This window comes from Drosophila simulans, chromosome X, assembly GCF_016746395.2.
Source record: "Drosophila simulans strain w501 chromosome X, Prin_Dsim_3.1, whole genome shotgun sequence".
Classification (NCBI taxonomy): Eukaryota; Metazoa; Arthropoda; class Insecta; order Diptera; family Drosophilidae; genus Drosophila; species Drosophila simulans.
The window spans coordinates 4,587,793-4,610,022 of record NC_052525.2 but is presented as its reverse complement, the minus strand read 5'-3'; the positions used below and the strand labels follow the sequence as shown (position 1 = coordinate 4,610,022).

Below are 22,230 nucleotides of genomic sequence, written 5' to 3'. Positions count from 1 at the left end.
TATCCATGTTTTCATAATAAACAGAAACCCTTTATAATTTGGGTAGAAAACATTAACACGAACGATTTTGAAAATATATTCAAATGGTTTATATCTGCAGAGAAAGAATCACCAGGTAATAAGTGAATCAAACTACTTTTACTGAACTTCAAACAAATATTTTATTATTACTTATTTATTTTTTCAGATACGCAATATGAAAATTATATCAAGCAAACTTAAGAAAGTTATATGAACACCAGCACTCAAGGCCCACAGCTCGTAGAATTAGTAGCTATCCTATGGTATTAATATATACAGGTTTATTTTTATTTGGTTTTAATGTATATTCTCTATACACACAACAATTTTATTTTTTCGTGGAACCTCAAAATAATCTCTAAGTGGTTTTGTGTGGGGTTAGCTAAGACGTGTTGAGACCAAATAATTTGTCAAATCATATATCAACAAATTTTAAATTAAACGTATTCGTAAATTAAATAAAATGTAAAACAGGAGAATGACCAGCTAGCTGTATTCAGTATTTTTTAAAATCTAATATATTTCAATAATTCTGTTAATCAGCTGTAGCGTTAACAGCATTAATCGATAGATTGCTAAAGCTGTTAGCCGTTAACATGCAGTCACTAGCAGCACGTCAATTCGATGTCAGTAGCAATCAAAAGTAAAAAGGAAGCGATAAAGTGCAGTATATAGTGAAAATAAAGCGTGATAAATAATAGTTGTAAAATCGAGCGGCTCTACAAAGGTAAAGATTGCAAGTAATATTTGATATGCACAAGTAACATATTTAAGGAGCAACAAGACAACAAGCAACGGCGGTGAATGTATCTGTGTAAATATTGCGTTCGTGTGCGTGCAGTCGGCTTCATTTTGTTTTGCTGTTGACCTTCGCAAATCGAAAATGAGTTTAAATCGAATTCGTAAAACAAAAGCCGCTTGAACTCTTCCAATGTCAAAAGCGCTCAGAAACTGCGGCAATTGTGCGGAAAATACCAGAAAATAGCGACATCAATAAGTAGCACACAATACATGTAAATGTGTTTTATTTCTTGTATCTTTTGCGCGCGCTTTCTCTGCAAACCTATTACTTAACAGTCACTCTCTACGTCTCCATCTCTCTCTCTCTTTCTCGGTCAAGAAATATAAACTAAACATTTTCTGCCTTATTACTTTCTTTTTCCGGCTTTTTCTTGTTTTTGCCTTGCTATTACGCCTCATCTGTGTGTGTATGTATGCAGATACCGTTATGAGAGCGAAACCTGTTTCACATTCTTATGAGAATTCCAATCAAAGTCTTTCACTTTCCGTTGCTTGTTAGGCTCAAATGAAAACAAGGTCAGCCGCTGTTAAATACGCATGTTTACATACAATATCTATCTTTGCGTTTCCTCTGTTTTCACGCTCAATTTCGCTCGTTGTTGTTTGGCAAGTCGAAGAAGAGGAAGCGGCAGGCGTCCCTTGCACGCATACAAGCACACTCGCTTACAATTCCATTTACACACATTAGCGGCTTGCATATTTTTTTTTGATAGCAATAACAACAACGAGCAGCGACCTAGTTTATTCAGGGGCCTTTTATGTTGCTTTAATTCGGCACGTAGACCGCCTTACGCACACACTTGTGTGCATCTGTAAATGTAAAACATGGTGGGGCCTCTTTTTTTCGGCAACTTTCGCCGAATGATAACGTAAAAGAAGAAAAATGCAAGCGAAACATCAACCACATCGAGCAGAACACTTAGTGTTGTTAAGCACTGTGCAGCAGTGTTACCACTTCCCATGTTATGCGTGCCTAGTCACGTATGAGATGGAAATAGTAGTAATGGGGGATGAAGAAGAGCGAAACAAAAGCGTGTGGGTGCTGTGCTGCAATAAAAACGCTATAAATAGATATGAGAAGCCGCAACAGCTGCGCGGCACGTTTTCAGCTTTATCTTTATCAGTCGCAGTGCAAACAAAGAATATCAACAAAAGAGCGTGTTATAATTGTTGCGCTTATTATTTGCAAATCATATGTATTGCTTAATTCGCATTCATTTAAAGTTGCAGTCAGGTGGCAACCCTGCCGGCAGCGAACTTCTGCTTCTGTTATAAACAGTGGCGTATTACGATTTTATATTCAGGGGATTTAACAATATATGCAATCTACCGTTTTGCTATTTATTTGTCTACATTGGCACAACCCTTTTCTAACGCCCCTGGTTGTAACAAACGCTTTTTTCTTTCTCCCTTTTTCACAACCGGAATTTTTCGCTGTTGCCTTTGCTGTGCGCTTTCTCACGTACACACGCACCGCACGCGTGCGAGCGAGACGGCAATGCTCAGCTGCTCGCGTTATCACTGCATTCTCCTTGTACACCATTTCGTACATGCGTTGATTTTAGAGATGTTTGCATCGATGTTTCTCCACCATGTTCTCCATGTCTTTCACGACGCCAGCCAACACCACTAACAAGTCCCAATAAATTTGCAATGTGCTATTAATAATTGTATTAGAAAATATGATAAATTAATTTGTACTTACAATTTATACGATGATTGCTCGAAAAACACCGATGTTTGTGATTCTTCGAAAATATCGATGTTTGACATCGATATTGACATCAATTTTTTTCCACCTCTAGTCGATTTTCGTCAGTTTCGCCAGTTGGCCCTTGGGGTTTCTAGCGTGCGCACGTGTTTTAGTTTTTCTCCTCCGTTTTCCTTCAAATTCAAAAATATAAAAAAACAAAGTGAAATAAATTGTTGCTAATAAAATAGCAATAAAAATGTCTGTTCATTTAAGGTAAATATAATTAAATTCATGCCATAACGTGTTAATATTAGAAAAGAAGCAGAAGTTAGACGCATTTGCACTTCATTTCATATGTATATATATATGAACATACAGCCGGTGCACACACACACACTTGCAAATGCAACGAAAGTGACTTAGCAAATTTTAAAAGAAATCAGTGTCCCCTCAAACGAAGTAAAGAAATACGATTTTATACGCACGTGGAATGTTCGGGAGTTTATCCACGTGTTCCACGACGCCACCCAACACCACAAGCAAGTCACAATAAATTTGCAATGTGCTAATAATAATTGTATTAGAAGATATGCAAAATTAATTTGTACTTACAAATTATACGATGATTCCTCGAAAAAACAAACCGATGTTTGTGATTCTTCGAAAATATCGATGTTTGACATCGATATTGACATCAATTTTTCTCCACCTCTAGTCGATTTTCGTCAGTTTCGCCAGTTGGCCCTTGGGGTTTCTAGCGTGCGCACGTGTTTTAGTTTTTCTCCTCCGTTTTCCTTCAAATCCAAAAATATCAAAAAACAAAGTGAAATAAATTGTTGCTAATAAAATAGCAATAAAAGTGTCTGTTCATTTAAGGTAAATATAATTAAATTCATGCCATAACGTGTTAATATTAGAAAAGAAGCAGAATTTAGACGCATTTGCACTTCATTTCATATATATATATATATATATAAACATACAGCCGGTGCACACACACACACTTGCAAATGCAACGAAAGTGACTTAGCAAATTTTAAAAGAAATCAGTGTCCCCTCAAACGAAGTAAAGAAATACGATTTTATACGCACGTGGAATGTTCGGGAGTTTATCCACGTGTTCCACGACGCCAGCCAACACCACTAACAAGTCCCAATAAATTTGCAATGTGCTATTAATAATTTTATTAGAAAATATGATAAATTAATTTGTACTTACAATTTATACGATGATTCCTCGAAAAAACAAACCGATGTTTGTGATTCTTCGAAAATATCGATGTTTGACATCGATGTTGGCATCAATTTTTCTCCACCTCTAGTCGATTTTCGTCAGTTTCGCCAGTTGGCCCTTGGGGTTTCTAGCGTGCGCACGTGTTTTAGTTTTTCTCCTCCGTTTTCCTTCAAATTCAAAAATATCAAAAAACAAAGTGAAATAAATTGTTGCTAATAAAATAGCAATAAAAGTGTCTGTTCATTTAAGGTAAATATAATTAAATTCATGCCATAACGTGTTAATATTAGAAAAGAAGCAGAATTTAGACGCATTTGCACTTCATTTCATATATATATATATATATATGAACATACAGCCGGTGCACACACACACACTTGCAAATGCAACGAAAGTGACTTAGCAAATTTTAAAAGAAATCAGTGTCCCCTCAAACGAAGTAAAGAAATACGATTTTATACGCACGTGGAATGTTCGGGAGTTTATCCACGTGTTCCACGACGCCACCCAACACCACAAGCAAGTCACAATAAATTTGCAATGTGCTAATAATAATTGTATTAGAAGATATGCAAAATTAATTTGTACTTACAAATTATACGATGATTCCTCGAAAAAACAAACCGATGTTTGTGATTCTTCGAAAATATCGATGTTTGACATCGATGTTGGCATCAATTTTTCTCCACCTCTAGTCGATTTTCGTCAGTTTCGCCAGTTGGCCCTTGGGGTTTCTAGCGTGCGCACGTGTTTTAGTTTTTCTCCTCCGTTTTCCTTCAAATTCAAAAATATCAAAATATCGATGATGCCATAACGTGTTAATATTAGAAAAGAAGCAGAAGTTAGACGCATTTGCACTTCATTTCATATGTATATATATATGAACATACAGCCGGTGCACACACACACACTTGCAAATGCAACGAAAGTGACTTAGCAAATTTTAAAAGAAATCAGTGTCCCCTCAAACGAAGTAAAGAAATACGATTTTATACGCACGTGGAATGTTCGGGAGTTTATCCACGTGTTCCACGACGCCACCCAACACCACAAGCAAGTCACAATAAATTTGCAATGTGCTAATAATAATTGTATTAGAAGATATGCAAAATTAATTTGTACTTACAAATTATACGATGATTCCTCGAAAAAACAAACCGATGTTTGTGATTCTTCGAAAATATCGATGTTTGACATCGATATTGACATCAATTTTTCTCCACCTCTAGTCGATTTTCGTCAGTTTCGCCAGTTGGCCCTTGGGGTTTCTAGCGTGCGCACGTGTTTTAGTTTTTCTCCTCCGTTTTCCTTCAAATCCAAAAATATCAAAAAACAAAGTGAAATAAATTGTTGCTAATAAAATAGCAATAAAAGTGTCTGTTCATTTAAGGTAAATATAATTAAATTCATGCCATAACGTGTTAATATTAGAAAAGAAGCAGAAGTTAGACGCATTTGCACTTCATTTCATATGTATATATATATGAACATACAGCCGGTGCACACACACACACTTGCAAATGCAACGAAAGTGACTTAGCAAATTTTAAAAGAAATCAGTGTCCCCTCAAACGAAGTAAAGAAATACGATTTTATACGCACGTGGAATGTTCGGGAGTTTATCCACGTGTTCCACGACGCCACCCAACACCACAAGCAAGTCACAATAAATTTGCAATGTGCTAATAATAATTGTATTAGAAGATATGCAAAATTAATTTGTACTTACAATTTATACGATGATTCCTCGAAAAAACAAACCGATGTTTGTGATTCTTCGAAAATATCGATGTTTGACATCGATGTTGGCATCAATTTTTCTCCACCTCTAGTCGATTTTCGTCAGTTTCGCCAGTTGGCCCTTGGGGTTTCTAGCGTGCGCACGTGTTTTAGTTTTTCTCCTCCGTTTTCCTTCAAATTCAAAAATATCAAAAAACAAAGTGAAATAAATTGTTGCTAATAAAATAGCAATAAAAGTGTCTGTTCATTTAAGGTAAATATAATTAAATTCATGCCATAACGTGTTAATATTAGAAAAGAAGCAGAATTTAGACGCATTTGCACTTCATTTCATATATATATATATATATATATATATAAACATACAGCCGGTGCACACACACACACTTGCAAATGCAACGAAAGTGACTTAGCAAATTTTAAAAGAAATCAGTGTCCCCTCAAACGAAGTAAAGAAATACGATTTTATACGCACGTGGAATGTTCGGGAGTTTATCCACGTGTTCCACGACGCCACCCAACACCACAAGCTAGTCACAATAAATTTGCAATGTGCTAATAATAATTGTATTAGAAGATATGCAAAATTAATTTGTTCTTACAATTTATACGATGATTCCTCGAAAAAACAAACCGATGTTTGTGATTCTTCGAAAATATCGATGTTTGACATCGATGTTGGCATCAATTTTTCTCCACCTCTAGTCGATTTTCGTCAGTTTCGCCAGTTGGCCCTTGGGGTTTCTAGCGTGCGCACGTGTTTTAGTTTTTCTCCTCCGTTTTCCTTTAAATTCAAAAATATCAAAAAACAAAGTGAAATAAATTGTTGCTAATAAAATAGCAATAAAAGTGTCTGTTCATTTAAGGTAAATATAATTAAATTCATGCCATAACGTGTTAATATTAGAAAAGAAGCAGAATTTAGACGCATTTGCACTTCATTTCATATATATATATATATATATAAACATACAGCCGGTGCACACACACACACTTGCAAATGCAACGAAAGTGACTTAGCAAATTTTAAAAGAAATCAGTGTCCCCTCAAACGAAGTAAAGAAATACGATTTTATACGCACGTGGAATGTTCGGGAGTTTATCCACGTGTTCCACGACGCCACCCAACACCACAAGCAAGTCACAATAAATTTGCAATGTGCTAATAATAATTGTATTAGAAGATATGCAAAATTAATTTGTACTTACAATTTATACGATGATTCCTCGAAAAAACAAACCGATGTTTGTGATTCTTCGAAAATATCGATGTTTGACATCGATGTTGGCATCAATTTTTCTCCACCTCTAGTCGATTTTCGTCAGTTTCGCCAGTTGGCCCTTGGGGTTTCTAGCGTGCGCACGTGTTTTAGTTTTTCTCCTCCGTTTTCCTTCAAATTCAAAAATATCAAAAAACAAAGTGAAATAAATTGTTGCTAATAAAATAGCAATAAAAGTGTCTGTTCATTTAAGGTAAATATAATTAAATTCATGCCATAACGTGTTAATATTAGAAAAGAAGCAGAAGTTAGACGCATTTGCACTTCATTTCATATGTATATATATATGAACATACAGCCGGTGCACACACACACACTTGCAAATGCAACGAAAGTGACTTAGCAAATTTTAAAAGAAATCAGTGTCCCCTCAAACGAAGTAAAGAAATACGATTTTATACGCACGTGGAATGTTCGGGAGTTTATCCACGTGTTCCACGACGCCACCCAACACCACAAGCAAGTCACAATAAATTTGCAATGTGCTAATAATAATTGTATTAGAAGATATGCAAAATTAATTTGTACTTACAATTTATACGATGATTCCTCGAAAAAACAAACCGATGTTTGTGATTCTTCGAAAATATCGATGTTTGACATCGATGTTGGCATCAATTTTTCTCCACCTCTAGTCGATTTTCGTCAGTTTCGCCAGTTGGCCCTTGGGGTTTCTAGCGTGCGCACGTGTTTTAGTTTTTCTCCTCCGTTTTCCTTTAAATTCAAAAATATCAAAAAACAAAGTGAAATAAATTGTTGCTAATAAAATAGCAATAAAAGTGTCTGTTCATTTAAGGTAAATATAATTAAATTCATGCCATAACGTGTTAATATTAGAAAAGAAGCAGAATTTAGACGCATTTGCACTTCATTTCATATATATATATATATATATATATAAACATACAGCCGGTGCACACACACACACTTGCAAATGCAACGAAAGTGACTTAGCAAATTTTAAAAGAAATCAGTGTCCCCTCAAACGAAGTAAAGAAATACGATTTTATACGCACGTGGAATGTTCGGGAGTTTATCCACGTGTTCCACGACGCCACCCAACACCAAAAGCTAGTCACAATAAATTTGCAATGTGCTAATAATAATTGTATTAGAAGATATGCAAAATTAATTTGTACTTACAATTTATACGATGATTCCTCGAAAAAACAAACCGATGTTTGTGATTCTTCGAAAATATCGATGTTTGACATCGATGTTGGCATCAATTTTTCTCCACCTCTAGTCGATTTTCGTCAGTTTCGCCAGTTGGCCCTTGGGGTTTCTAGCGTGCGCACGTGTTTTAGTTTTTCTCCTCCGTTTTCCTTTAAATTCAAAAATATCAAAAAACAAAGTGAAATAAATTGTTGCTAATAAAATAGCAATAAAAGTGTCTGTTCATTTAAGGTAAATATAATTAAATTCATGCCATAACGTGTTAATATTAGAAAAGAAGCAGAATTTAGACGCATTTGCACTTCATTTCATATATATATATATATATATAAACATACAGCCGGTGCACACACACACACTTGCAAATGCAACGAAAGTGACTTAGCAAATTTTAAAAGAAATCAGTGTCCCCTCAAACGAAGTAAAGAAATACGATTTTATACGCACGTGGAATGTTCGGGAGTTTATCCACGTGTTCCACGACGCCACCCAACACCACAAGCAAGTCACAATAAATTTGCAATGTGCTAATAATAATTGTATTAGAAGATATGCAAAATTAATTTGTACTTACAATTTATACGATGATTCCTCGAAAAAACAAACCGATGTTTGTGATTCTTCGAAAATATCGATGTTTGACATCGATGTTGGCATCAATTTTTCTCCACCTCTAGTCGATTTTCGTCAGATTCGCCAGTTGGCCCTTGGGGTTTCTAGCGTGCGCACGTGTTTTAGTTTTTCTCCTCCGTTTTCCTTCAAATTCAAAAATATCAAAAAACAAAGTGAAATAAATTGTTGCTAATAAAATAGCAATAAAAGTGTCTGTTCATTTAAGGTAAATATAATTAAATTCATGCCATAACGTGTTAATATTAGAAAAGAAGCAGAATTTAGACGCATTTGCACTTCATTTCATATATATATATATATATATAAACATACAGCCGGTGCACACACACACACTTGCAAATGCAACGAAAGTGACTTAGCAAATTTTAAAAGAAATCAGTGTCCCCTCAAACGAAGTAAAGAAATACGAATTTATACGCACGTGGAATGTTCGGGAGTTTATCCACGTGTTCCACGACGCCACCCAACACCACAAGCAAGTCACAAAAAATTGCAATGTGCTAATAATAATTGTATTAGAAGATATGCAAAATTAATTTGTACTTACAATTTATACGATGATTGCTCGAAAAAAAACCGATGTTTGTGATTCTTCGAAAATATCGATGTTTGACATCGATGTTGGCATCGCTGTTTTCCCACCTCTAGTTGATTTTCGTCAGTTTCGTCATTTTGCCTTTGTGTTCATAGCGTCCGGACGTGTTGTTGTTCTTCTTCTCTGTTTCCTTTAAATTTGAAAAATATAAAAAAAAAAGTGATTTAAATTGTTGCTAATAAAAGTGTCTGTTCATTTAAGGTAAATTTAAATGAATTCGTGGCATAACGTGTTAATATTAGAAAAGACGCATTATTGAGACGCATTTGCACTTCATTTTAAAATAAATTATCTAGTGAATTGCGTGCGTGTATATTTAAACATACGTCCTGTGCATGAAACACACACACACACTCCCAAAGGCAACGAAAGTGACCTTTCAAATTTTAAAAGAAATCAGTGTCCCCAAAAAATGCAAGCAATCGAAATAAAGAAATACAAATATAAACGCATCTGGAAGAAGAAGAAGCAGTTGTAGCGGCAGAAAGAGCGGCTCTCGTTTTCTTCTTCTTGCGCGTGGTGTGTGAGAGGGGGAGTAGTAGTAAGACGCATACTTCTGCAAATGCAGCGAAAGAGCGCATAGCACTTTGTTTATCGAGTGTCTCCTTCCACCAGAAAAACAGCCAAAAAATTGCACTCGCATCCTCACGCACACATGCATATGCGCGTGTTTGTGTGTATGCTCGTATATGGAAGTGTTGCCGGCAACACGAAATATGTTGCGTTTGTGTGTGTTGGGAGCGCGCGCGTGGCTTAGCTAGCTATCTCGCTCGCACACCTCTCATTGGTCCGCCGTTGTTGATATGTTTTTTTTTTTTTTTTTTTTTGAACTCTAAACATGTTTGTTAAATTTAATTAGCACTGCCCTGGAAATAAACCCAAACCACTTGCTACGTTCAGCTGATAAGATATGTGAGCATTACCATTTGTTGTCGCTCCGCCGCGCTTAATGTGGTGAATATTTAAAATGATTAAACGTTTTGCTGTCATTTTGGTTTGTGAACTTGAAGCATACATGTGCATATATGCATAAATGCAATAACATGTTGTCAGTTTGAGCGCATTTCAACACTGTTCCAACAGCTGTTCAGCACTTGTTAAATTTGTAATACCGCGTATTGCCGACGTTAGTCAACACTTGACGTTTGAAAATTACCCAACATTCGCTAATTTTGCTTTTTTACTTTTCAGCACAAATGCAGCCAGCTACAGTGAAGCCTGGACAATGGATGTTGGCAATGCACGCGCTCAGAACAACGGGGGAAAACGGAAAAAGCGAGCACAAATAACACTAGCACAACTTTAGTGAACACCGCCGCAGCACACACCAAACACAGAAACCCAAATCTGCCACTCAAAACACTTTCCAATACAAAGAACAAACATCAAGCAAGGAAAGCAAAAAACACTAAAAGCGTCAAACAAAAAAAAAAAAAAGAAAACATTGAAAGCGTCAAAAAAAAAGGAAAAACATAAAAAGCGTCAAAAAAAAAGGAAAAACATAAAAAGCGTCAAAAAAGAAAAAGAAAAAGAATCAAAAGGGTAAAAAAAGAAGAAAGAAGAGGAAAATAACGTCATCGTAAATTGTGAAATCTCCACGGAAAATTGAAAACCCAAATATCAGAACCAGAAACATAGTCCAATAACAAGCCATGTTCAATTTTCATAAGCCACGCGTCTACCGCTCTGCGGATGGATGTTGCATTTGCCGGGCCAAGTCGAGCAGCTCGCGGTTCACCGCTTCCCGGAAGTACGAAAAGGAGTCGATGCAATGCTTCAATCTTAATGAGCCGCGAAATGGCGAAATCTGCAACGCCTGCGTCCTTTTGGTCAAGCGCTACAAGCGACTACCCATAGGTAGTAAGCGTCACTGGGGTCATGTAAGTATTAATGCCTATGTAAAACAAAAAAAATACTAACCCGCTTTCTCTCGCTTTGCGCACATTGCAGGTGGTGGATGCCCGTGCTGGACCCGGCACCAAGTCCATGGCCAAACAGAAGAAGCGCGACAACGCAGACGCGAAGAGCAGGGCCGCCAATGGCAGTGGCAACTCATTCCTGCCCGAGAAGTTCGCCAAGATCTTCAAGAAGAACCGCAAGAGTAAGGAGAGAGCGGCGACTGAAGCAGCAGCAAGATCATCATCAAAATCAACATCATCGTTATCATCATCATTATCACCATCATCATCATTATCATTATCAACTAGTACTGTCAATCGACCTAGCAGCACTTCACCCACCTCGGATCATCAGCAGAGCGATTCGAACGAGAGCTACGATGATGAACATATGCTGCCGGCAAATGCACCATATCAAACGCGCAAGCGAACAGCGGCTGCCGCACTGGCCACTGCCAACGAATCGAAGGAGCACAACAACAAACGCTCGAAGTTAACCGGCAGCTACCGACGTCGTCAGCTGGCGCCACAAAAGAATCGTCGGGCCGTCGACAATATCCCCTTCTTCGAGGAAAGTGATCTCGTTCGCCTGGAGGTCTGTTGCGGTGTGGTCTTCCAGAGCTTATCCCTCGGCAGCATTCACTACATCATCGATCCGGAGCTGTACAAACCGTGTGCGAAGCACCAGCGCATACGCCACCAGCAGATGCAACTTCAGCTGCAACAGCAGCAGGCGGAGGCGGTAAATGCAACTCCAACCCCCACGACCAACTCATCGCCACTCACCACTCAAGTTCAAAGCAAGGTGCCAACGATTGGGCCACTTAAGAAGCATCATTTATTCTGCAAGCGACAATCGGGGTCATTTCCGCAAGGTGAAATCCATAGCATAAGTCCAATTCCAATGAGCAAGACTGAAACGATCGGCCAACCACTGTCGCCGAAGCCACATTCCACTCTGTCCCTGATCCTCAAGCCCACCGTCCATATGCAACCACAGTCGCAGGCCCAGGGCCAAGTGGTCTCTGTGGGCGCTGCCTCGCCCTCGTCGCTGTCCTCCTTGTCCAACTGCTCCACCTCGTCCTCGGTGGCCACCAAGTTCAACGACAATTCCTCGGATTCGGGATTCGATGAGCATGTGCTAGAGCGCAAGTCGGTCAGCCCACCAACGGTACGTGTTTCTTATTTGCATGATATATGCAGAGCATTTGACTAATTCCTATATTTTTTTTCGTTAAATATATTCAGCAGGACGAGTGCAAACTGCGTGGAACCACGGGTGGCAGGGTGCAGCTAATCCTAGTCAGCGGCCTGCCTCTGGCTGGACAGTCTCAGAATCTGATGCTGGCGGGCAACGAGTTTACGGCACGAATTGTGCAGCAACGAGAAGCCGGAATCGCAGCCGCAACCGGAGCCGGAGCCGGTGCTCCATCGATAGGAGCAACCCCACTCAAAATCAACGTACTTGGCGGATCTCAGGGCAACAGCAATAAAATGCGTGCTATATTCAATAGCACCAGCAGCATTCAGCATGAGAACGGAGTGACCACCATTGTGCCAGCCTCCTCGTTGGCAGCCAGCAATCAAACAGCTGCCATGAACGCAATTGCGCCCAGCACGGTGACTATAACGCCGTCATCGGTGGGCAAAAAGGTAACGGTGCCAAATCCCAAGATTATCCTGCTGAAGCCAGCCAAATTTGTGGGACCAGCGTCGTCAAACGAGGTGAATACCGCGACTCTGACTCAGGAGCCACCTGCTCCTCCCCCTCCACAAGCCAAAATCGTATAGGCGATTAAACACGAAAGAGAGAGAGATAGATAGGAGATGTCTAGCGTCTCGCAGGGAATTTAATAACCACCCTGTTACGTTTGTTATACACTAAGCTATTTAACGGCGCCCGAAAGCCAAGCTCCCTTCCTTAGCCGCGGTCCCATATCATTCAAGAGTAATATTTAACATTTCAAGGAACACCTTAGCCTAAACGTTACTTTAGCCTAGACTAGGACACTGAACTACAGAATGGGCGAATGAGTCCACGCAAAACACACTCCCAAATACACACACACAGAACCACACAAATTGTAACCATTATTTTGTGTCCAACTACAGGCCACTGGGACCCTTCAAAACAGAATTCGCTCATTCTTCTGAGTCCACGCAAAACACACCCACTCACACAGAACCTTACAAATTGTATCCATTATTGTAGTGTTAATAGTTGAATGAGGCGCCCTGGTAGCCTGTAGTTTGACTCCAACAAGCTCGCTCCTTCCGCTTCACCGGCGCTGGAGTTTCTTAACCGCCGGAAGCTACTTCCGCCGGCTTCGATGCTCCGGCTTCGGTCGAGCAGAAGGGAGGGACTTGTTGGAGTCCAACTACAGGACGCTGGGGCCCTTGAGAACAGAATGAGCGAATGAGTCCACGCAAAACACACCCACTCACACAGAACCTTTCAAATTGTATCCATTATTGTAGTGTTAATAGTTGAATGAGGCGCCCTGGTAGCCTGTAGTTTGACTCCAACAAGCTCGCTCCTTCCGCTTCACCGGCGCTGGAGTTTCTTAACCGCCGGAAGCTACTTCCGCCGGCTTCGATGCTCCGGCTTCGGTCGAGCAGAAGGGAGGGACTTGTTGGAGTCCAACTACAGGACGCTGGGGCCCTTGAGAACAGAATGAGCGAATGAGTCCACGCAAAACACACCCACTCACACAGAACCTTTCAAATTGTATCCATTATTGTAGTGTTAATAGTTGAATGAGGCGCCCTGGTAGCCTGTAGTTTGACTCCAACAAGCTCGCTCCTTCCGCTTCACCGGCGCTGGAGTTTCTTAACCGCCGGAAGCTACTTCCGCCGGCTTCGATGCTCCGGCTTCGGTCGAGCAGAAGGGAGGGACTTGTTGGAGTCCAACTACAGGACGCTGGGGCCCTTGAGAACAGAATGAGCGAATGAGTCCACGCAAAACACACCCACTCACACAGAACCTTTCAAATTGTATCCATTATTGTAGTGTTAATAGTTGAATGAGGCGCCCTGGTAGCCTGTAGTTTGACTCCAACAAGCTCGCTCCTTCCGCTTCACCGGCGCTGGAGTTTCTTAACCGCCGGAAGCTACTTCCGCCGGCTTCGATGCTCCGGTTTCGGTCGAGCAGAAGGGAGGGACTTGTTGGAGTCCAACTACAGGACACTGGGGCCCTTGAGAACAGAATGAGCGAATGAGTCCACGCAAAACACACCCACTCACACAGAACCTTACAAATTGTATCCATTATTGTAGTGTTAATAGTTGAATGAGGCGCCCTGGTAGCCTGTAGTTTGACTCCAACAAGCTCGCTCCTTCCGCTTCACCGGCGCTGGAGTTTCTTAACCGCCGGAAGCTCCTTCCGCCGGCTTCGATGCTCCGGCTTCGGTCGAGCAGAAGGGAGGGACTTGTTGGAGTCCAACTACAGGACGCTGGGGCCCTTGAGAACAGAATGAGCGAATGAGTCCACGCAAAACACACCCACTCACACAGAACCTTTCAAATTGTATCCATTATTGTAGTGTTAATAGTTGAATGAGGCGCCCTGGTAGCCTGTAGTTTGACTCCAACAAGCTCGCTCCTTCCGCTTCACCGGCGCTGGAGTTTCTTAACCGCCGGAAGCTACTTCCGCCGGCTTCGATGCTCCGGCTTCGGTCGAGCAGAAGGGAGGGACTTGTTGGAGTCCAACTACAGGACACTGGGGCCCTTGAGAACAGAATGAGCGAATGAGTCAATGAGTCCAAGCAAAACACACCCACTCACACAGAACCTTACAAATTGTATCCATTATTGTAGTGTTAATAGTTGAATGAGGCGCCCTGGTAGCCTGTAGTTTGACTCCAACAAGCTCGCTCCTTCCGCTTCACCGGCGCTGGAGTTTCTTAACCGCCGGAAGCTACTTCCGCCGGCTTCGATGCTCCGGTTTCTGTCGAGCAGAAGGGAGGGACTTGTTGGAGTCCAACTACAGGACACTGGGGCCCTTGAGAACAGAATGAGCGAATGAGTCCACGCAAAACACACCCACTCACACAGAACCTTTCAAATTGTATCCATTATTGTAGTGTTAATAGTTGAATGAGGCGCCCTGGTAGCCTGTAGTTTGACTCCAACAAGCTCGCTCCTTCCGCTTCACCGGCGCTGGAGTTTCTTAACCGCCGGAAGCTCCTTCCGCCGGCTTCGATGCTCCGGCTTCGGTCGAGCAGAAGGGAGGGACTTGTTGGAGTCCAACTACAGGACACTGGGGCCCTTGAGAACAGAATGAGCGAATGAGTCAATGAGTCCAAGCAAAACACACCCACTCACACAGAACCTTACAAATTGTATCCATTATTGTAGTGTTAATAGTTGAATGAGGCGCCCTGGTAGCCTGTAGTTTGACTCCAACAAGCTCGCTCCTTCCGCTTCACCGGCGCTGGAGTTTCTTAACCGCCGGAAGCTACTTCCGCCGGCTTCGATGCTCCGGCTTCGGTCGAGCAGAAGGGAGGGACTTGTTGGAGTCCAACTACAGGACACTGGGGCCCTTGAGAACAGAATGAGCGAATGAGAACCTTACAAATTGTATCCATTATTAATAGTGTTAATAGTTAAATGAAGCGCCCAGGTAGCCTGTAGTTTGACACACACACACACACAGAACCATACAAATTGTAGCCTTACAAAAGAATCCATTATTTATGTATTAAGAGAAGATGTTTTTGTAAAGACTAATGAATAAATTTGAAAAAAAAGCCGCAGTGTGTTTATCTTTGTCTGATTTATAATTACTTTTGTTGATATTGGTTTGCGTTGGTACAGCGATAGTGTCTAATTTATTTGGCAATTGAATGGATTGTGCATTCTCGTGTGGCCTATACACTGTAGTAGAACTCCTGCGCGTCCAGATACAGCGCGATGCCCACCCAGACCAGGGTGTTCCACGTGGCTTCCAGCAGGAGCATGAAGTGCGTGTTCATCTCGCCGATCCGCCAGTGCCAGGGCAGCATCTTGTGCAGCACGGAGTGGCCCACGTACATCACGATGGCATTCATGCCGCATTCGGTGAAGGGATAGCCCGACCAGCTCCACGTCTCCCGCACGTCGATGAAGTAGTACATCAGCGAGAGGATTACCAGGGCCAAGCTGACGGTGACGCACACGAAGGACAGCGACCAGAGGTTCTTGTTCACGGGTATGGCGCCGCCCTCACGCGAGAATCCACACAGAGCGCCGCCAATGAGGCCCAGCAGAATGGCGAGTAGTGTCCAGCGACGGATCCTCGACTGATAGTTGGGATGCACCAACAGAGTTACGCCCGCAAAGGCGCCGAGCAGCACCTGCACAACGCTCAGAATGCAGCCTGCAATTGGTTCGATATTAGACTAGATCAGGTCGCGCATTCAATTCAAAAACTGACCGAATATACCCTCTGGATCGAAGGCTGTGGAATCGTAGACGTACTTGGCCGTCGGATGCTGGTAGATGTGCGCATTGCCCAGCACCTGAAGGTCCGCATAGCCCGCCGCGCCACCAATGCACTTGGGATGGGCATTGTAGTCGTGTTTGCCGCCCGGGCCCAGATAGCCGCGCGGACAGCCAGGCACGCGTAGGCCGAAGGTCAGGCCCAAATAGGTGGCCACCAGGGCCAACAGCACAGCCAACTCTCCGCTAAACAGGCACACATCGTGGACGGCGCGCTGCCAGGATCTTTGCGGACTGATGGGCTCCCTGCGACAGCACAACGTATGAAGAACCCCAACTACCAGGTAGGCCACTCCGAATCGCTGCAGCACACCCATGACACGCAGCTGCTCCAGATTCGGCCCGCTCATCGAGTTGAGGCACAGGCCGATGACGAACAGCTTTATCGATCGCACCAGTATGCGAAGGCAAATCCTCGCCTTGCTGCTGCCTCGCGACAATTGCGATTTGACGGAGAGCGGTATGCACACGCCCATGATCCAGAGGAACGAGGGGAAGACGATGTCGGCCAAGTGCAGTCCGTTCCAGGCCGCATGCTCGATCCAGGCGTAACCGCCGCCACCGCTGTTCACGAAGATCATCAGAACAATCGAAAGGCTGTGTGGCGATCGATGGGAAAGCGTTGTTAGTTTTCAAATACAAGGACAATACGCTTAGGACTTGGCCAGGCGGAACGACAGTTACCCGCGAAAGGTGTCCAGGCTGCGGAGGCGCTTCCTCTGCGTAGCCTTGGTAGCGGCTTCGCCGATGCTGTCGGCGGCGGCGGTGGCCTCGTCATAGCGATAGTAACGCCAGGCGCAGCTCACTAGCTTCAGGGCGATTAGCAGGGCGGCAACCAGCACGAAAACGGCGATGAAAGCTGCGGGGATCATAGTATGAGCGATAAGTAATATGTATCTGGAGTGGCACTTGCGGATTAACGCGGCACTCACCGTAATTAATTGGTACGCCCGGCTTGTCCACGGCAAAGGCACAAGTGCCATTCGCTTGCAGGGTCAGGTTGTAGACGCCGAATTCCTGCAGATCGCTGCGACGTAGCCAGCAGAGCGACGAGCTGCGGGAAAATTGAATTGATTTAAGACAAACTGCTGGTCACACAAACTTGGAGGAGAACAGGTGCAATTGCATATTGCTAAGCAGTTGCGCTTAAACTAGTTACATGTACATGTATGCTAATCACAAGATGAACAGTGGCCATCGCCTACAGCCCACATGGTCACAATAAACCATTGTAATCATTAGTGAAGTATGTAGCTTTACTCAAAGAAGTGCTAGCGTTCGACCTCAGCGGGTGACCACTGTACCTTGTGATCCGCGCCATTCTACGCGAGTGCCCACTGTACGTACAGTGATACTCACACATTGTCGTAGGCATAGTGACCCTGATCGTGTTCGAATATTTTGAAATTCAACGAATACGCCGAACTCAAACGTAACGGTTCAGCGACGCCGGCAGCGTCGTCGGCAGCGGGCAGAGCTTTCACTTTGGTGTACGGACACTGCGAATCGAAAACGGCAAAGAATACAATTAAAATCGAATCAGTGGGCCAGCCAATTGAAAGGGAAACCGATTGCGCGATGTGATTACATGGGCCATCAATTTATTACCGTGTAGCATTCGTCGGACAGTGAGTACAGATGGGTCTGGCTGCTGAACTCCGAGCGCAGGTACAGGTAAAATTCGTCAACGGACAGCGCGCGCATATCCAGGTGGCGCCACTTGGGCTCCGTATATTCCACAAAAAGCGACATTTCTCAGTGATTTGCGTTCTAGCCGCGCTTCTCATTCACAAAGTTGCAGCTTGCAAAGTTGCAACTGCAATTGCCAAATAGCCAAATTGCATTCAACAGTTACCTACGACACGCACACACAAACACACTTGCATTTGAACGCAACGAGCGACTAACTTGGACTAAACTAAATTTTGCACCATCTGAAGAGCGTTTCTCGAATCGTATCGCCAGCAAATAACAAAACAATTTCGAGTGCGCAATAAAAACAAACTCGCTATGCCAATAGCAACAACAAGCGGAGGCAACAACAAGGCGACAACAAAACAAAAAACAAACGATAGGCGATAACTAGCGATTGGTGTTGCAAATCGAGCGAAGAAGCTTCCCACTGCCGTTGGCGCAGAGCTGCCAGATATGTCGTTTTTTGCTTTCTAGTAATTAATTTGAAAAAATTAAAAAAAAAAGAGATATATAAAAACATTGCCTACGTAATTAATGTTAACACGATTGAAAAAATTCCCAATAAAAGTTCATCAGCTGATGTAAATTCTGGCAGCGCCTCGCGGCTAAGCGCACTCAACTGTTGCTCTATTTATGGAAAAGAACTATAAACTTTAGCTTATAGATGGCGTATGAGTGCAACCCCAATTGAGGATTTACATTCGTATATCTCTTAAAATTATGCGCTTTTGCTAGCACCAGCCAACAAATTGAGGGCGTTGCACTCGCCGAAGTCTGGCAACGTGAACAGCTGTTTTTGCATTCCGCTCGCAAAAAAAAAAAAGAAAAAAAATTAAATTGTTGCTGATGCTGGCGTGGAGTCCAGGGAAATCGCTGTGATTTGCAAATCGCATCGAGATCATGGGCACGCGGGAGCGCGAAAGGGAGTGCCGCCTGTGCGCGGTCACCTTCTTCGCGAAACTGCATCCCGGCGACGTGTGCGGCAGCAACGGCCTGCCCCTCACGCCCAACTCGATTGCGATCCTGGGGCGTGCCCAGAAACTGAAGGAGCTGCAGGACGAGCACCTGTGCCAGTACCTGGATGTGATCCGCGGCAAGCACGGTGGGTAGCCAGCGCCCAGGAAGCCACTCATCCGGTCTAATCCGGCGTGAATCCCGGAAACACCCACTATTACATCTCGTGTCCCCACAAAACTCCCACTAATTCCACACGTGCCAAGATCACAGAATCATCTACGGATAACACTCACTAATTCCAGTGCCACGACTCACTTCTAACGCGAAACCCCTTCCTTTCAGAGCGCACCATTGTGGTTTCGGAGTATCTGGGACTCTCACTGGAGGACTACGCCATGCGTCATCCACCGCTGGCCATTGCCCAGATCCTGAGAATCTTCTACCAGGTGGCGTGCGGCATCAACGTGCTGAGTCGGCACCATCTGGTGGCCCACAACGTGGAGCCCAAGCACATTCTACTCTCCAGCGACGGGCAGCGGGTGAAGCTCTTCAACTACGGGCTGCATCACATGACCAAGGGCGGTGCCTATGTGCCCTTTCCCATTGGCAACATTCGCTACATGGCGCCCGAACGACTGCTCGGTCTGAATGGCAATGTGAAGAGCGACGTTTGGTCGCTGGCCCTGGTGATGGTGGAGCTAATATTGCAGATCGAGCTGTGGCCGAAGCTCAAGCTCTCGAATGTGGTCAGGAAGATCCTGGCCTTCGGCAAGAGCAACGGGGCGCTGGAGAAGATCGCGCGAGAGCACCAGTGCCACGAGCGCTATGTGCAGATGGACCAGCGCCTGCGACAGCTGCTGGAGAGCTGTTTGAGTGTACTGCCCAAGAGGAGACCACTGCCAGGGGAGCTCTTGGAACATCCCATTTTCGAGGAAGTCCTATTGGATTTGAAGAAACAGAAGATGGAGCCCCTGAGCCTAGAAACCGATCATTTACCGCTGCTGCTGCGATGTCCCTTGTCGCAGATCTACCACCTGTGGCAACTGGCCGGCGGAGATGTGCAGGCGGAGCTGAAAAAGGAGGGTCTCATCCGGAGTGAGGCGCCCATTTTGGGCCTGCCACAAATCGTTCGCCTGAGCGGCGCCAGCGTTTGTCCCGGACGAAGCCAGGCGCAGCTGATGGACGATCGCGTGGTGCCGCTGCGCCTGAAGGCGCTGCTCCAGCGACTAAGTGGCCTGCCGGCCGCAGTCTACTTTCCCCTGCTCCACTCGCCGCGTTTTCCCGCCCACTTTGCTCGCGAACTGCAGGAACTGCCGCTGGTTATCCGCGAAAAGGACATCGAGTATCAGTTTCAGCGCGTGCGACTGTTTACGCGCCTGCTCCAGGGCTATCCGCATACGGCGGAGCAGCTGCAGCGCGAGGCAGCCGTGGATGTGCCTCCGCTACTAAGGGGTCCCATTTGGGCCGCCCTGCTGGAGGTCGTGCCCAATGGCAGTTACGCGAAGATCGACAAGTTTACGTCTACGAGCACGGATCGGCAGATCGAGGTGGACATACCGCGCTGCCATCAGTACGATGAGCTGCTCTCCTCGCCGGATGGCCACCGCAAGCTGAGGCGGCTGCTCAAGGCCTGGGTCACCGCCCATCCGCAGTACGTCTACTGGCAGGGACTGGACTCACTGACGGCACCGTTTCTCTATCTCAACTTCAACAATGAAGGTGAGCAAGGATTTGCAAAGGTTTCTCTGTTGTAACGCTTTACCCGCCCATAGAGTTGGCCTTCCTCAGCTTGTTCAAGTTCATTCCAAAGTATCTGCAGTGGTTCTTTCTCAAGGATAATTCGGCGGTGATCAAGGAGTACCTGAGCAAGTTCTCCCAGCTGACTGCCTTCCATGAGCCGCTCCTCGCTCAGCATTTGGCCAGCATTAGCTTTATACCCGAGTTGTTTGCCATTCCCTGGTTCCTCACCATGTTCTCGCGTAAGTTGCTGTCTGCACCACTGATAGCTTGAATAGATTGAATACCCACTCTCTCCTTTCTTGCAGATGTATTCCCGCTGCACAAGATCCTGCATTTGTGGGATAAACTCATGCTGGGCGACAGTTCGTATCCGCTGTTCATAGGCATCGCCATATTGCGCCAGCTGAGGAGCACGCTGCTCACCTCCGGTTTCAACGAGTGCATCCTGCTCTTCTCGGACCTGCCCGATATCGTGATGGATGGCTGTGTGCTGGAGTCCCAGAAGATGTACGAGGCCACACCGAAGAGTATTACTCACCGCCAGCACGCGTTGCGCCTCCAGCCGCCACAGGCGTTGGTGAGTCTCGAGCAAAACCATGGCACGTTCTATATCACAGATCGTTTCTCCTCCCCCCCCAGGACATTGGCGTGGCGGATGTCGAGCTGAAGCACCTGCAACAGGAGCAGTGCCCCCGGATCAGCGCCAAGGATGTGCAATTCCTGCTGGACAACTCGCCTGCGGAGCTGGCCCTCGTCGATCTGCGCAGTGTGGTGGAGTTCGGACGCGTCCATGTGCCGCATAGCATCAACATACCGTTCGCCACCGTCCAGTTGGGTGAACAGCGACTGGAGGCCCTGCAGGTGCCCCAATTGGAGGCGCAGCTCCGCGGCAAGATCGTCGTCTGCGTGAGCAACATCCATCAGCACTCCGTGGAGGTGGGGTCATCCACTGGCGCGATTGAAGCTTCTTTGCAAACTAAAGTCATTCCCTATTTCGCAGTTCTCGCACTTTCTGGTGGCCGGCGGCGTCCAGCGCACCTGCATCCTCCACAAGGGATTCAACGTCCTGCACTCCATCGAGCCAAATATACTCATCTCGAATTGAGCGCCCGACTTGCTGATCCTTTCTCGTTGGCCTCAACGCTTCTGCTCGTCTAGCCTAAGCTCAATGTACATTTATTATCTATCTTTTTTAAACGGATTGCATTTGCAAATAAACTATATATACATATGTGTATTATATAAAACTGATCGCCTGTGCCACTTCTGAATTTCTATACATATATTCA

General features: G+C 44.3%; 3 protein-coding genes and 1 long non-coding RNA gene across 10 annotated transcripts; 2 read left to right on the top strand and 2 right to left on the bottom strand.

Moving 5' to 3' along the window:
• Window positions 1-576: 576 nt before the first annotated feature.
• On the top strand, window positions 577-15,724 carry LOC27208067. 6 transcript variants are annotated; one of them, XM_002106129.4, is made up of 4 exons: window positions 577-748; window positions 10,365-11,053; window positions 11,124-12,242; window positions 12,323-15,724. In XM_002106129.4, exons 2-4 carry the CDS (start codon window positions 10,826-10,828, stop codon window positions 12,860-12,862), a joined length of 1,887 nt encoding a protein of 628 aa, XP_002106165.1. In that variant the 5' UTR covers window positions 577-748; window positions 10,365-10,825; the 3' UTR covers window positions 12,863-15,724. The 6 variants fall into 6 exon arrangements, with proteins under 6 accessions (XP_002106165.1, XP_039153320.1, XP_039153323.1 ...); XM_039297386.2 differs by having other exon boundaries at window positions 12,320-15,724; XM_039297389.2 differs by lacking the exon at window positions 577-748 and adding an exon at window positions 2,700-2,788 and having other exon boundaries at window positions 12,320-15,724.
• On the bottom strand, window positions 2,150-9,261 carry LOC27207727. 2 transcript variants are annotated; one of them, XR_006542088.1, is made up of 13 exons: window positions 9,126-9,261; window positions 8,520-8,701; window positions 7,913-8,094; window positions 7,302-7,483; window positions 6,699-6,880; window positions 6,092-6,273; window positions 5,479-5,660; window positions 4,876-5,057; window positions 4,342-4,523; window positions 3,735-3,916; window positions 3,128-3,309; window positions 2,528-2,706; window positions 2,150-2,451 (listed from the first exon to the last, which is right to left on the bottom strand). It is a non-coding gene; the product is annotated as an uncharacterized LOC27207727 (long non-coding RNA). The 2 variants fall into 2 exon arrangements; XR_006542089.1 differs by lacking the exons at window positions 2,528-2,706; window positions 3,128-3,309.
• A 106-nt stretch (window positions 15,725-15,830) lies between the features above and the next one.
• Window positions 15,831-18,617, bottom strand: LOC6725138 (heparan-alpha-glucosaminide N-acetyltransferase). The gene is made up of 6 exons (XM_016173429.2): window positions 18,158-18,617; window positions 17,909-18,048; window positions 17,482-17,603; window positions 17,234-17,408; window positions 16,485-17,146; window positions 15,831-16,427 (listed from the first exon to the last, which is right to left on the bottom strand). Exons 1-6 carry the CDS (start codon window positions 18,299-18,301, stop codon window positions 15,940-15,942), a joined length of 1,731 nt encoding a protein of 576 aa, XP_016038109.1. The 5' UTR covers window positions 18,302-18,617; the 3' UTR covers window positions 15,831-15,939.
• Window positions 18,618-18,926: 309 nt separating this feature from the next.
• On the top strand, window positions 18,927-22,192 carry LOC6725137 (TBC domain-containing protein kinase-like protein). The gene is made up of 6 exons (XM_002106127.4): window positions 18,927-19,346; window positions 19,544-20,920; window positions 20,974-21,180; window positions 21,247-21,518; window positions 21,581-21,877; window positions 21,942-22,192. Exons 1-6 carry the CDS (start codon window positions 19,145-19,147, stop codon window positions 22,044-22,046), a joined length of 2,460 nt encoding a protein of 819 aa, XP_002106163.1. The 5' UTR covers window positions 18,927-19,144; the 3' UTR covers window positions 22,047-22,192.
• The last annotated feature ends 38 nt before the right edge of the window (window positions 22,193-22,230 follow it).